At 35.5% G+C, this 14,175-nt stretch overlaps 1 protein-coding gene across 1 annotated transcript; it reads left to right on the top strand.

Annotated features, from left to right (window-relative positions):
* Positions 1-282: 282 nt before the first annotated feature.
* Positions 283-9,463, top strand: LOC107780564 (receptor-like protein 4). The gene is made up of 9 exons (XM_016601109.2): positions 283-576; positions 1,752-2,810; positions 3,079-3,226; positions 6,783-6,854; positions 7,072-7,143; positions 7,891-7,962; positions 8,040-8,117; positions 8,628-8,809; positions 9,076-9,463. The coding sequence occupies exons 1-9, from the start codon at positions 504-506 to the stop codon at positions 9,195-9,197; spliced, it is 1,878 nt and encodes a 625-aa protein (XP_016456595.1). The 5' UTR covers positions 283-503; the 3' UTR covers positions 9,198-9,463.
* Positions 9,464-14,175: the final 4,712 nt, after the last annotated feature.

Genomic DNA, 14,175 nt, shown 5'->3' with positions numbered 1-14,175 from the left:
AAGCTTAATATTTTATTTGTTTGCACTAAATTTTTTTTGTTGTATATTAATCATTTAAATTTAATCACATACTTAGGAAAATAGAATATAGTAAAGGCTAATTTTTTTTCCTTTGATTAGTTGATTCCACATGTTTTGTCTTTATGAAACAAAGGTCTTTCAACAACTTAATTTTATTAGAAAACCATATTAGTATTAAATCATAATGTCTTATGATTGAAGCTTTGCGATGCACGTGACACCTCAGCAGCTGGTAGACTTATAACAATGGCCCCCTTCATTTCACGGGTCAATATCATAGAAGAATGATATAAAAAAAAGAAAGAAATATTCGACTTTCCTTTACTCTCATACCTGCACAACTCGTCTCTACAGATTATGAATTTATGGTAAGTGCCCACAAAACCACAAGGGAAGTACAAGATTTGAGTGTGAATGCAATGAGTTTGTAGGGGGAAAACACAAGAAATTGGAGGAAGCCCAAGTAGCATTTGGAGTTCAAAATGATGAGATTCCACTATGGTTTCTTCTTCCTTTGCTTCTGCTTGGGTCTTCAGCTTGTCTGCTCTCGCCGTGGTCAGCCCTTTTTCTGTGCTTCTATTGTGAAAATGGGTCAAGCATTTTACTGGTTTTTTCTTCTTCTTTTACTATGAACACTACTGGATCTATGTGGTTTAGTTACTCGACTAAAATTTACTAACTTACAAGTAGTTGTTATTATTATAATTATTATTTTTTAATTCTATGGATTTGTCTAGAAGTAGTAATGGAAATTGTGTTGCTCATTGATTGTGATTTTGCGATGGACTTGCTTCGTTTTTGTTCTATCGTTATTGATTTTTTAATATAGTTTGAATATACTGATTTAGCTTATTAGTTCTTCTGCTTCTGTTCCTGAGTTTATATTTTGAATCGTTTTTTTTCGGCTGACCTTTTAAGCTATAGTGATCCTTAAAAGAAGTTATGGGTAGTGTATAACTGCGGTTCAATTTTCCCGAATCAGTTTGGAACAATTGCGGTTAGCTATATGAATCTTTTATATTGGTTCCACTCTACTCAGGTCCATTTCATTCCAATACTAGATCTTTTGCCTTTTAAGTCGATTTGAGGGCTCTGTTAATCTCACATTTGTCCTTACACGGATTAGTATTCTCTAAATGAATAAACTTTCTTAAATGCTAGGTGTTGTTCTAGCAACACCTTTTGTCATTGCTAGGTGTTGCATTTAGTTGTTCTAGGTTGCCTTTGTCCTTCGGTTGAAGGTTGGAACTTTGAAGTGGGGGTGTGAGAGGGAGTAAACATGATTTTTTTCAGGTGAAACGAGCAAATAAGGGTAGAGTCGAAAAGCTGTTAAGCCTCCTTAGATCTACTTTATGCTCGGTAACAATAAGCTTTTAACTGCAACCAAATCAAGGTAACATTAGTGAAAAATAAACATTATTCCACCTAAAAATTTCAAGCTGCTCCTGCTCCCTCTTACGTGTATAGTCTGATAAATTCAAGTACCTTTCCGAGCACATTTTTTCCCCATAAGAATAAGCTTTCAAGTGCATTCAATCGGTGTAACATTAGTGAAGATTAAAAGTTAGTCCCCCGCTGATATTCGAGTTGGACTTGCTTCCTCTTTAGTGTACCTGTTCTGCCTTTTCTGGATACCTAGCGCTTTTATTCCATGATATTCATAAACTTGGTGCTAATGATTAGGCTCTTCAAGTTGGTATTTCGTTCACTAAACTGTTTACTCACTGCAGAGCCATATGTAATGCGAATAAGCTGTGGAGCTCGACATGATGTTCATACTGTCCCTACAAATACCCGCTGGTATAAGGATTTTGCATATACAGGAGGGATACCTACCAACGGAACACGCCCAAGTTTCCTTACACCTCCTCTCACTACGCTGCGGTATTTCCCTTTATCGGAGGGACCTGAGAATTGTTATAATATCAACAGAGTGCCCCATGGCCACTACTCAGTGAGAATATTCTTTGGATTGGTTGCAGAACCAAGCTTTGATAACGAACCACTGTTTGATGTTTCTGTTGAAGGCACCTTGGTTTATTCTTTGCCATCTGGTTGGAGCAATCATGACGATGAACAAGCATTTGTTGAAACAGTTGTTTTTCTTGATGATGGTACTGCCTCTCTTTGCTTCCATAGCACGGGTCACGGAGATCCTGCTATACTTGCAATTGAAATTCTCCAAGTAGATGGCAAAGCATACTATTTTGGTCCTGACTTTGGTGAAGGGACAATTATTAGAACTGTTAAAAGACTCAGCTGTGGTGCTCAGACTTCAAAGTTTGATGTTGACTACAGTGGGGATCACTGGGGGGGAGATCGTTTCTGGAGTTCAATCAAGACCTTTGGTCAGAATTCTGATCGCCCAATTTCTACCAAGAATAGTACAAAATTAGCTTCCAAAGCACCAAACTTCTATCCAGAAGCACTTTACCAAACTGCTCTTCTTAGTACTGACAATGAGCCAGAATTAACATACACAATGGATGTTGATCCCAACAAACATTACTCTGTTTGGTTGCACTTTGCGGAAATTGATCCTTCAGTTACAGCCGTGGGACAGAGGGTCATGGACATCTCTATCAATGGTGACACTAAATTTCAAGATGTTGACATTGTGAAGATGGCTGGGGGTGTTAACAGTGCCCTTGTGCTGAATACAACAGTTGTAGTCAGTGGCAGGACCTTGACAATCACATTGCGTCCAACAAATGGGACTCATGCCATAATTAGTGCCATTGAAATTTTTGAGATTATAATTGCTGAATCTAAGACATTACCTGACGAAGGTAAATAAGTTAAAGTTTTACACTTCATGTTTCTTGGATGCTTGTTCAGCGCTTAAAGTGGGAAAGAAAGATGTAATCTAAAGTTTGTACAAGTTTTACCAATGGGATAGCTTTCTCGCTTTGTTATGCTATAGAAAGGGGCCAAGAGTAGTTCTGTATTCCTTTTTGACTCATTGGTTCAGCTTGTGCCATTAACATTCTACTGCTCTGATTGTAGAAGTTACCTGACCTATTATTGATACTATTTTATCCTTCTTTACTTCTGCAGTCAAGGGTTTGCAGTCACTAAAGAATGCACTTGGACTTCCCCTTCGACTTGGATGGAATGGTGATCCATGTGTGCCCCAACAACATCCCTGGAGTGGAGCAGATTGTCAATTGGACAAAGCTAGCAATAAATGGGTCATCGATGGGCTGTACGTAATTAAGCTTTCTCTTTACAGAAATTTCTATCTATATGTATGCTTTTGTAGTCGGGCATAAGGTGTACATATGGGCATATTTAGATATAACTTACCCACACCCATGTATTTCGCTTGTATTCTTCAGTCAAGTTGCCCACCTCAATCTATAGGTTTTGGTTGATAAGTTTCTGGACGACTTGGTGAATTATCTGATTAACACAATTATTAATTCACCCAAGATAAATAGCAACCCCCCCAAGGAAATCAGTAAAAGAGGTGGGGCAGCTTTAGATTCACTTTTCTTAATATAGAAAAATGAATCTAAACATATGCTCTCACACAAAAAACTCATTTTCTTTGTATTCTTTCCTCAAGTTCTACACCCAATCTTGTCGGAATTTATTTAGAGTGATTCAAAAATTTAATGTGCCTGCTGTTGAAAAGGCACAACATTTTCTGAAAGATATATCCAATTTTATAGGACATAGGACATATCTATTCATTAATTGAAGATTGTAGGGCACATCTATTCATTAATTGAAGAGATGTATTCAATCCTTGTTTGTTGATTAAATGTTCTTCTTAGTGTTCCATCTCTAATGTTTTTTTAAAAATCTAACATGTTTCTGGTGGTAAGTTGTTTACAACTTGTCTTTCTCTGCTTTGTGTGTAATTCACTAATTAACACGTTCATTACACAAAGTAGGGAAAGCCAAGTCGAGTGTGTGAAAGGAAGTTTTGACAATGAGGTTTAATATTGAGATTGTGAGCAAAAGCCAAGGACTACGGGGATGCCAGAAAGGGGGCTGTGAAAGAGGGTGGTGAGAAAGAATGGTGGAAGTGGCCAGAAAAGGGGAGTTGTGGCAATGCGGGAAGGCTTGGGTAATATATAAGAGGGGGATGAGGAAGAGGAAGAGGAAGAGGAGTGAGCTGATTCATTGTGGAGATTCAGCGCGCATTCTCTAACTAGACCAGAAAGCCCATGTGGAATTGGGTAAGAGCGTAGCACTGAATTAGTCAGGACATCTGGTTTACTTTTGTTTTAGCCTTTTAGGTGATGTAGTGGTAACCATGCTTAATAAGAACTGTAGGGACGGGCTGATTGCTCCTTTGTTTATGAAGTATGGATTTTATCGAGAAGCATCCAGGAGACGCAGAGAAGTACAAATGGTGATCAGAGTACAAAAAGATGATATTAGCTCCTGTACAATTACACTTTTAACTCATAAATTCAAGGAGCTAAGAAAATCCATAAATTGATCTAATTTATTTCCATTGCTCAGCTTACACCAACAAAAAGATTTAGCAAGTATTGAAAGAATGGCTGGGAGCCTGGGTGTTGAAATCCCAGCAAAATATCTCTGGTTTTGATCTTATTCCATATACACCAAAAATGCAGGTTGGTACCATCTGCTACAACCTTTTGATGTACATTCCAACTCTTCATTGTCCCATCCATTTTATGCATCTTTCATTTTGTAAGGCATCACCCAGTATACCGCAAAAAGATTCTAGAATATGTCCCAAGCATCCTTTGCAGCAGTAAAGTGAAGGACATCTTCAGCTTCCATGCACATATAGCATCTCTGGCCCAAGATAAATCCTCTCTTGCTGTGGTTAATCTTATGTTAGGCAGGCTTCTGGCTCAAGCTACGTTTGTTGGTGCCTTTGTTTCCCATATCAGCTTCCACTGTCACTTGTCAACTATCTTATGATTTGTTGAATGTTATAACTTATACCACGCTTTCATAGTGAACTGTCCAGTATCATTGCTGTCACTTCATCCTGTCTTTCCTCTGAGAGTTTGTTGTCACTTGTCCCAGCTTGGTCGTCAATTCCATTAAGCCACTCGGTTTCCAGTCTGGCAATTACTACTAAATATTGTGTTCAAGAATTACCGCCTTTACATTGTATAATACTGGCCTGAGGGTATCTCACAAACGGGAATAATTCAATGAATTCCTCTTTTTGTGGGCTGCTCCCGACCCATTTATCATGCAAAACACTGATATTTTCACCATTACCCACTTCAAAGTAGACATTTGAGCTGAACTCCTCCCACAGTTTACTTATATACCTCCAAGGTCCTGCCCCATATGGAGGTGAAGTTATCTTCGGGCACCAGCGACTCTCTTCACCATATTTAGCTATGATCACCCTCCTCCGGTAAGCATTGTCAATTATACTCCCACAGCCACTTCATTAGCAAGCCTCTATTATGGATTTCTAGATTTCTGATCCCAAGATCTCCACTTTTTAGGTAAAATGAGTACCCATTACTCCATTAGATCACATGAGCTGGTTGTTATGGAGATGGAGATCTAATTCTCTAAGTAAACCAGAAAGCCCATGTGGAGTTGGAGGAAGATAGCAGTTGAATTCGTCAGGAATTTCTGTTTTTCCTGTAAGCTCAGGCAAAGTACAAACTACTCCACCTTTAAAAAGTTTGCCATCCCTAGCTGTCATGTCAAATTTGTATTTGAGCATCAAATTATTATTTTTAATCTATCACTTCTATTCCCTTTTTAGTTTATCCGTAAAAGGATGACACCTTTCTGTATTTAAAACAATTAAACTTTAAACTTCCCATTGTACCTATAGTGAGATGATTTATAGCCACACAAGTATCTATGACATGTGTTAGACCAAAAGTTTCAAAAGTCTTCCTTTCTTCCTATAATTCCGTGCTACGAAAACTCTGTGCCCTGTCAAACACCAATCACTTAAAATGGGACGAAGGGAGTAGGTCTTTGAAATCTAAAATAATTCATGTGATATCGATAGTTTAATAGGCTTTTGTTTGTGATACAGATAGTTTTATCTCTTTACTATAACTTCTTACTTTTATAATTGGCCAGTTTTAAACAAAGTAAGATGAAGTGTTTGTTAGTTAAACCTTCAACTGTTACAAATTATCATAATTCATATATTTTTAATCTCATTTCTTGGTTCTACTATGACAATATAATAATGTATTTTGTTATCAAGAATCCCAATCCCAACTTGTAATTTTTTCATTAAAAAAACGTATGTTGTTATCAAGATGCCTTGTTTGGTGTCCCCGTTTCCCAATATCTGCAGGATTAACATGCCTATGCTTTCATATTGTGTGGTATTTTCTTGCAAGCTTTTGTGTAATGAATGTCTTCGGAGGAGCCACATATTTGTCGCAAATCCTGTTATTAGAATAGTAAAGCATGGTGTCTCCATTGCTTCTGTTCTAATTCATAGTCTCTATGAACTTTTTTTTTATAAGGTAAAACACTTGATTGGTTCATTTCAACTTTATTTTTCTTGAAGTGTGCATTAACTTTGTTACTATTTTCTAGATAACATGTTCCCTCTTGTAATTTAACCGCTTCTGTCTGAAAATGTTCCCCTTTATCCCTTCTCAAAAAAAATATTCCCCCTTATCTTTACATTCTTCAGTACAGGTTTTTGACCAAATTCTATACTTGTCTACCATCTATATTGGCTTTTCTTGACACTGTGTGAATGCATTGAGCTTCTTTTGTATGATCATTATTAACTCCATTTCTTTTTCCAACTGTTTTACCTGCAAGGTCAGTGGCTTGGACAGCCAAGGTTTAAGGGGTTTCTTACCAAATGAAATATCTCGATTGCGTCATCTTCAGAGCATGTAAGTTAGAAACACAGCTGGCAAGTGCCTTCTGTTTTCAGAATATATGTTGCCAAAGACAAATACATGTTCCCGAAACATCTTTTGGCACCGCATCCTTCTCAAATCTTCTAAAGCATCCCACTTTTCTGGATGCTCTATTCTTACATGTAGCATTGGAACGACCATTTCTAAATATGATCTCCTTTGACCATGCTTTCCTTGTGTGCTTTTACAGAAATCTAAGTGGAAACAGCATTCACGGGGCTATTCCCGTGGCATTAGGAACGATAACTAGTCTGCAGACATTGTGAGTAAAGCTTTCAGAGTTCATGTGCTTTTCAGAATTAATTTCTGTATTCTTTCTGCCAGAGTAATTGATAATCAAATTTGAAAGTAAGGGGTTTCTCAATTTTACCTTTTGAGGAGTGTTAAAGCATATGACTGGTTGTTCTCTTTCAGTAATACCATAGCCCATTGTTCTTAAAGTGGTGCTGGTTTTTGCGCAGCATTATGGTTATTCATTAGGAATGAACTTGAAGAATAGGTTCCTAGTTTTGCGAATAGGAATAAGGAATAAGAGATGATATCTCGTTTCTCTTTGCTAGTAATGGTACAAGGGGAAGACTGATGATTTTAATAATTTTGTGGATTGTGAATTACAAGTCATATTGCTCATCGTTGTTATCTTTATGGGAGAATAGATTATAGTTGTAGTTTTTTGATAATGGCGGTATCTAGGCCAGATCTAGTGTAGATGAGAAGAAATAATCTAGTGTTATTTGTCTCCGCTGGGACTTGAACCCTAGTCTCACTACATTGACTGCTCGGCGACACCCTTGGGTGCGGAAAGAATGCAATATTTTGTGTATTAGAACAGACAGTATTACTTTTATTGAATCAAAGTGCCCCTACGATTGCTCAAGACGTCTCTTTTCAACTAGAAACGACATAAGATCATCTTGTTCTTTATCAAACTAGTGAAGGATATTCCATTAGTAATGAAAAAAGTGTTGGATCTTACCTGGTGAGTGGCTAATAAAAATTTGCACTACAGGGATCTCTCTTTCAATTTCTTCAATGGATCAATTCCTGAAAGCCTTGGGCAATTGACCTCATTACGAACACTGTAAGATACTTCAGCTTTTGATCAGTTGGGGACAAAAGAATGATGATAAAGAGCACTAAATTACTGGTTTGTTACAGGAATCTCAATGGCAACTCACTCTCTGGAAGGGTTCCTGCTGCATTAGGTGGAAGGCTCTTGCACAGAGCTAGCTTCAAGTATGTTTCCTATTATCATCATATTATTTGGCACAGTGCTTGTTCTTTGTGAAGCATCCTTTTAATATTCTATCAGATATGTAGCATATAAAGGTGTTTTCTTTTATGAATTTCTTGTAGTCGCTCTTATTCGCCCTTTTTGTGGTGCAAATAACTATATAATGCGCAGCATCATGATTCCTTATGCCTTAAGAACATTGCTGCGCTTGGGAGTTGCCTGATCATTTCCCAGCTGTCCTTATCATGATTATGCTGCCTGGAGTCTGGATAAGTTCCTTAGCCCAGACTATTTCCGCTAGCATGTACCAGTTTTATCCAAAATATGATGGCCTCGACCTAGCCTTTGAAGTATCCCTATAGCTGCAATCAGCAACCTTGTATTTTAGGCTGAGAAATGTAATTAAAATTTTTAGGGGCGTGTACCATGTGGTTTAATTGAAAAGCTGCAAAATTTCTGGCTTGTTGTTTCAGTAATCTATGGCAAAAATAACTTACGATGGATGCTTCCAGTTTCACTGATAATGCAGGCATTTGTGGTATTCCGGGATTACCAACATGTGGAACCCATCTTACGGTTGGAGCGAAAATTGGGATTGGCTTAGGAGCATGTGCAGCTATCCTTCTTATTGCTACCTGCATAACATGCTGGTGGAAGAGACGGCAGAACATCCTCCGAGCTCAGAGGATTGCTGGTAAGATATTCTCATTTCAAACATTTGTTGACTCTGGAATCTGGATTGGTTACATGTTATGCTTTAACCCTCAATTAAGGCCACCTTCAAATACATTGCCTATGTTTTGTTTCTAATCTGCACCTGTAGAAAATTGAAATTTTGCCTATATACATTGAATGTGAGATGAAAATGGGGAAGTATAGAATCCATTTTTTTCCTTCTAAAATATGCTTGATTATGGATGGATCATTCTGCGTTAAAAAGGCTTTTCCATTTTTATCTAGCGAGAGACGCTCCTTATGCGAAGTCAAGGACCAGTTTCAATCGAGATGTACAAATGTCAAGAAGCCATAGTCACGAACATACTCGAACAGCTGCTGAGAATGGACCTCCCTTGCTTACCTGACTGATTAGTAAACAAGATTGCCAGATGCAATGCTACTGAAATTGTTTTTGTGACTGGAAAGATGTGAATACTGAGCATAGAAGATAGTTCAAATGGTTTTGCATTTAATGCATCTTATCGTCAGATACGTATTTACAGATCTTGGAGGAATAGAAAGAACGTTGTATATTGCTCGCACTTTCTATAGTTTTGATTAAAGACACCATGTAGCATATAACTGTTAATTTGATGAATTGAAGATGAAAATGCCTTTTTTGCCCTAGTAATTTTACTTTTGTTCTTGTTAAGATTTTGTTGTAGCCTTTTCACCCCTTTTTTCTTCTCAATGCACACCTGTATCTTTAAGGGCTAATATGTAATTACAACATATGAACTGGTTTTTTCATTGCAAAGCTAATGTTGACAACAAAAAGGACCAACACTAACTTTCCTTAAGTTAAGACAAATAATACTTGTGTCCAAATTGTATAACCGTTTTTTTCAATTTTGAAATGTTCCATTAAGTTTGACACCATTTTACTTATACTATTCAAAGTAAATCAACATCACACTTATCGTATTTAGTCAAATACCTCCAGTTAAATGTGACAGATAAAGTTGTATGAATTAAAGACATTAATAGTTATTTGATTTGGTCGTTGATATAAAAATGTAGTTCGAGGTGAAGTTTAGAGAAGAAAGTCTTCAACAAAGACCGGAAATTGTAATTTACAGTAAAAATTAAGAAAGGTGTTCAAGAATTTACCGGCTCTTTTGCGCATACCACGGAGGAATGAGGATGACAGGCGTTTTGTCCACTTCTAGGTGATCAAAGACAAAATAAACATTGAGGGGTCCTTTGATTATCGGAATACGAATAATAATTTTGGAATAAATTTTGAAATTGTATTTACTTTATATTTGATTAAGGATATTAATTAATATAGATTAAAATTGTACTAATTATCCTATATAAAAAATGGGATAACAAATCCTATGAGATAATGTCCTTGCATATCCCATAATTGAACCAAACGGTCTCTAAATGATTATACCTACTATAATATAACTAAAAAACTATACGTTGTGTACTTGGCGAAATTATTCCTATCTTTTATATATATATATATTATTGAAAAGTCAAATATTTCAAAAAAAAAAAATTAATTCGTAGTAATTTTTCTCTAATTTCTAATGAGATCTTTGAAAAATTCTAAAACAAATGTCTAGATGTTATGAAATATATATTATAGTGGATGTTCATAACTCCTAAAATATTCGTGTATTTCTTCTTTATTATATCCATAACCCTCACTACTCTAACATACATGATTGTAACCCGCATGCCCCCCCCTCATGATTGTCCATAATCTCAAATACTTAATGTCATATTTATGATATTCTTTTGTATGCCTGTAAGTAATATTATAAATAAAGGATGAGAAGTAATATTGTTCATACTCCAGAACACTTGAAAAATAAGAATGAATTTTTTTTATAGTCACACAAATATTATGGTCCACAAAATTTTTATCCCTAAAGTTTATAAAATTATATATTTTAAAAGACATTTTTTTTAAATCTTGTGCCAAATCAAATTATTGGATCTAAATTGAAACAGAAAAAGTAATATATTTAACTTTCCTGCTCCTAAGTCGTTATTGTTTGAAGAAAAAAGAAAGGCGCGTGGGAAGACAACTTTGGCGTTAGTGGGGGGCAGAAAAATAAAAATAAAAATAGATAAACAGTGACGCCACCGAAGAAAAACAGGAAAACCAAACCAACACTCAAAGGCAGAAAAAAAGAACACGTCTGACCTCAGCAGCAGCAGCACTCATAAAATCAGAAAATCATAATCTCTCTGTGTATGTGTGGTTTCTGCTGAGTTGTTGTGTCTTTCTGACTCTGACTCTGGTCCACCACCGCCCCAAAAACCGAGTCAATAAAGTAAAAGAAGTGAAAAACACACACAGATATATTTGACTAAATAGGCTCCACATTTGGTTTGGCCCCTAAACCCCAACATCAACACCTCTGTCTCCTTCTACTCAGACACCACCTACTCCTATTACCCCTTCCTCCACGTGGGGGCCTGACATTTCCTCCTATCACCCTTTGCCTCACCAAAGGATTGTGTATTCTACTGCGCGCTTATCCATTCATTTCTCGACACCTCACCTACCACCTTAGTACTGTCTTGTTCTTTTCTTGACGAGCATTATTACTTGCCGTTCAATTCCACACCTTTTTTTTTTTGGCTTAAAAGGATTAAAATACGTTAAGAAATGTTATTCGTTCGATAATATTACATTAAAATGTAACAAAAACTTAACTGAAGTATGAAAAACAATTTCCTTCCGGCCAAACTACCGTAGAAGTTATTACCAACCAATAAAATTGTGACAAAAATTATTCACATTCAATATTTACTATATAAGCAAAACATGCAATTTTTTGATAGATTCCCATGACCTTTAGCACTCTTTTTGTTTTTTGCGATGTTACTATTTGTAAATATGTTGGTTATCTTTGTGCTGTTAATGCCAAGTGACGAAACCGAGGTCCCATTATTTTTAAAAAATTAGAGTAACGAAAGATGCAGTACAACTTTCCTTGTAAGATTTAACTTTTAATCTGCAAAATGTATATTTAAATAAACACAGTACATTAATATTCCAATGCCACAGTTGCAGGCCTTCAATAACATCGCGTGTTATGCAAAATGCACAACGCGACAAGGATATTCTCTTATAAATATGCCTGACAAGAATATTGAAAATAATGCAATAATAAACAATAGGAAAAAGTAAAAGAAAAAAGAGATGGAGGCGCCGCTGAACAGAGAGCCGTACAGGGAGTAGCTAGGGCCTTGTAGTAGGGGGGTTTATAGGGCTGATGTAATAATAAGACTGTCTTTGCAACATTATAATAATGGAAAATTATTACTATGTGGAGAGAAAGTCTTCAACATGACAAAACCCTAAGGGGCACACAAATAGAGAAATCAGAGATAGATACAGATTCACACGCCCGACTGTGTGACACGTCTTATCAGCCGGCTGCTCCTCCTTTTCCTTTTTCTATCTTTATTTATTTATACTCACTCCACCTACTTATACTACAACTCAAAATACATATTACTAACCGTGTATTCTTTTTAATTTTCTTTTGGTGGAAAAATAAACTATACTACAACTCAAAATACATATTACAACTTTTTTTTTATCTTATTTTAAATCACTCCTAATATAGAAGAATCTATAGTGTTTTTATATTTTTCCCTCTAGTATGATTCAAACTCAAAATTTAACGATCGTAAGTAGAAATATTTTATCAACTTGAGCAAGCTCCACTTATCCATACTTCTATTCCATTGTCCATCATAAAGGAGAGAAAATTAAAGGACAATTGCAAAAATGAAGTCTACAATCTAATTCCCCCACGTGATTGGTGCAAGTTAATTACTCTTTTAGAATGATACTATACCCATCAACCTATCACCGGAATTCAACTTCGTTGAAAATTGGATGTAAGAAAATAACATCACATGTTGTATTGGGACTTTAGACTGTTTCTTAGTCTTATCAATTCTGGAAGTCTCTTAAAGATACGTGGTGCAAATGAAGATTAATTGAATCTACCTTTATAATTAGTATAAGGTTGCGAGAACATAGACAACAGCCAAGACAAATATTGACTTGACTTGTGACTTCTTCAATTCTGAAAAATTCAAGAAGCTGTAGTAGAAATTGTACTTCTCGACGAAAGCAAAATTAGAAATAGAAGCACGAAAATTATTACATTTTTTACGAATTATCCTTCGTCTCATCATGATTTAGTATTAAAATGTAACCTTTCCAACCAATTTGTAGTAGTTCTATTTTAGGACCCTACTATTTTAACTCAAATTTATCAAATTGTGCGTTTTCACATTTTTTTATACGTAGAAGTTTAAAATAAATTTCTTTAGAGATACACCAATTAATTAAAAGAACAAACTATAAATTTAATGTTACCAAACTAATCATTCTTATACTAAGCTTAATTTATTAATCATTCTTACCTCTATTAATCCTTTAGAATAAGCTTACATTCCAATAATATACTCTCTCCGTTTCAATTTATGTGAACCTATTTCCTTTTTAGTCCGTACTAAAAAGAACGATCTCTTTCCTTATTTGGAAACAATTTAACTTTATACAATGATTTATAGCCATACAAAATATATGTGCCTCATTTTACACCACATAATCAAAAAAATTCTTTCTTTTCTTAAACCCGTGCCCAGTCAAATAGGTTCACCTAAATTGAAACGGAGGGAGTATATATATATATATTTTAGCACAATGGAGATCAATGGTGTAGACATGATGAGACAACATAGACATTAGTGACACAGAATGACTTAAAAATCCATGGTAAAAGTACGGCAAAAATTATACAAAATAATTATACAAAATCCTATTGCATGATATTAATTCAAATATACTATTCCCTCCCTTTCAATTTATGTGAATCTTTTTGATTAGACACGAAATTTAAGAAAAAATAATTTTTTTGAAATTTATGGTCCTAAACAAAGCAAAAAGGGGCCCAGAGTATTTGTGTGGTTATAAAAGTTTCTCACTAAGAATAGAGTTATAAGTATAAGCTAAATTGTTACCAAATTTAAAAAAGAATTACTTTTTTAGAATAGACCAAAAAAAATAGGTTTACAAAAACTTTGACAGACCAAGATTAATCAATACATATTTCATCTTGTTAAATCTCTTATACTAACTATTACCATAAGTTAGGCATAACTTGATGTAAATGTCGAAATTGTAATAAAGCTTTTACCGCAGTGATACCAATAGTATAGGAGTATATTTTAATGGTTGAAAGAGTTAAGAGAGGTCGTGCCGTCCAGCCGACGATTACGGGTGTCTCCGTGGGCCCCTTTTTATCTTTTCCACTTTTACGACTGCTATTCCAAATATACTCTATACGCTTGCTCTTT

Source organism: Nicotiana tabacum, chromosome 3 (genome assembly GCF_000715075.1).
Source record: "Nicotiana tabacum cultivar K326 chromosome 3, ASM71507v2, whole genome shotgun sequence".
Lineage (NCBI taxonomy): Eukaryota > Viridiplantae > Streptophyta > Magnoliopsida > Solanales > Solanaceae > Nicotiana > Nicotiana tabacum.
This window is presented reverse-complemented; position numbering and strand designations above follow the sequence as displayed.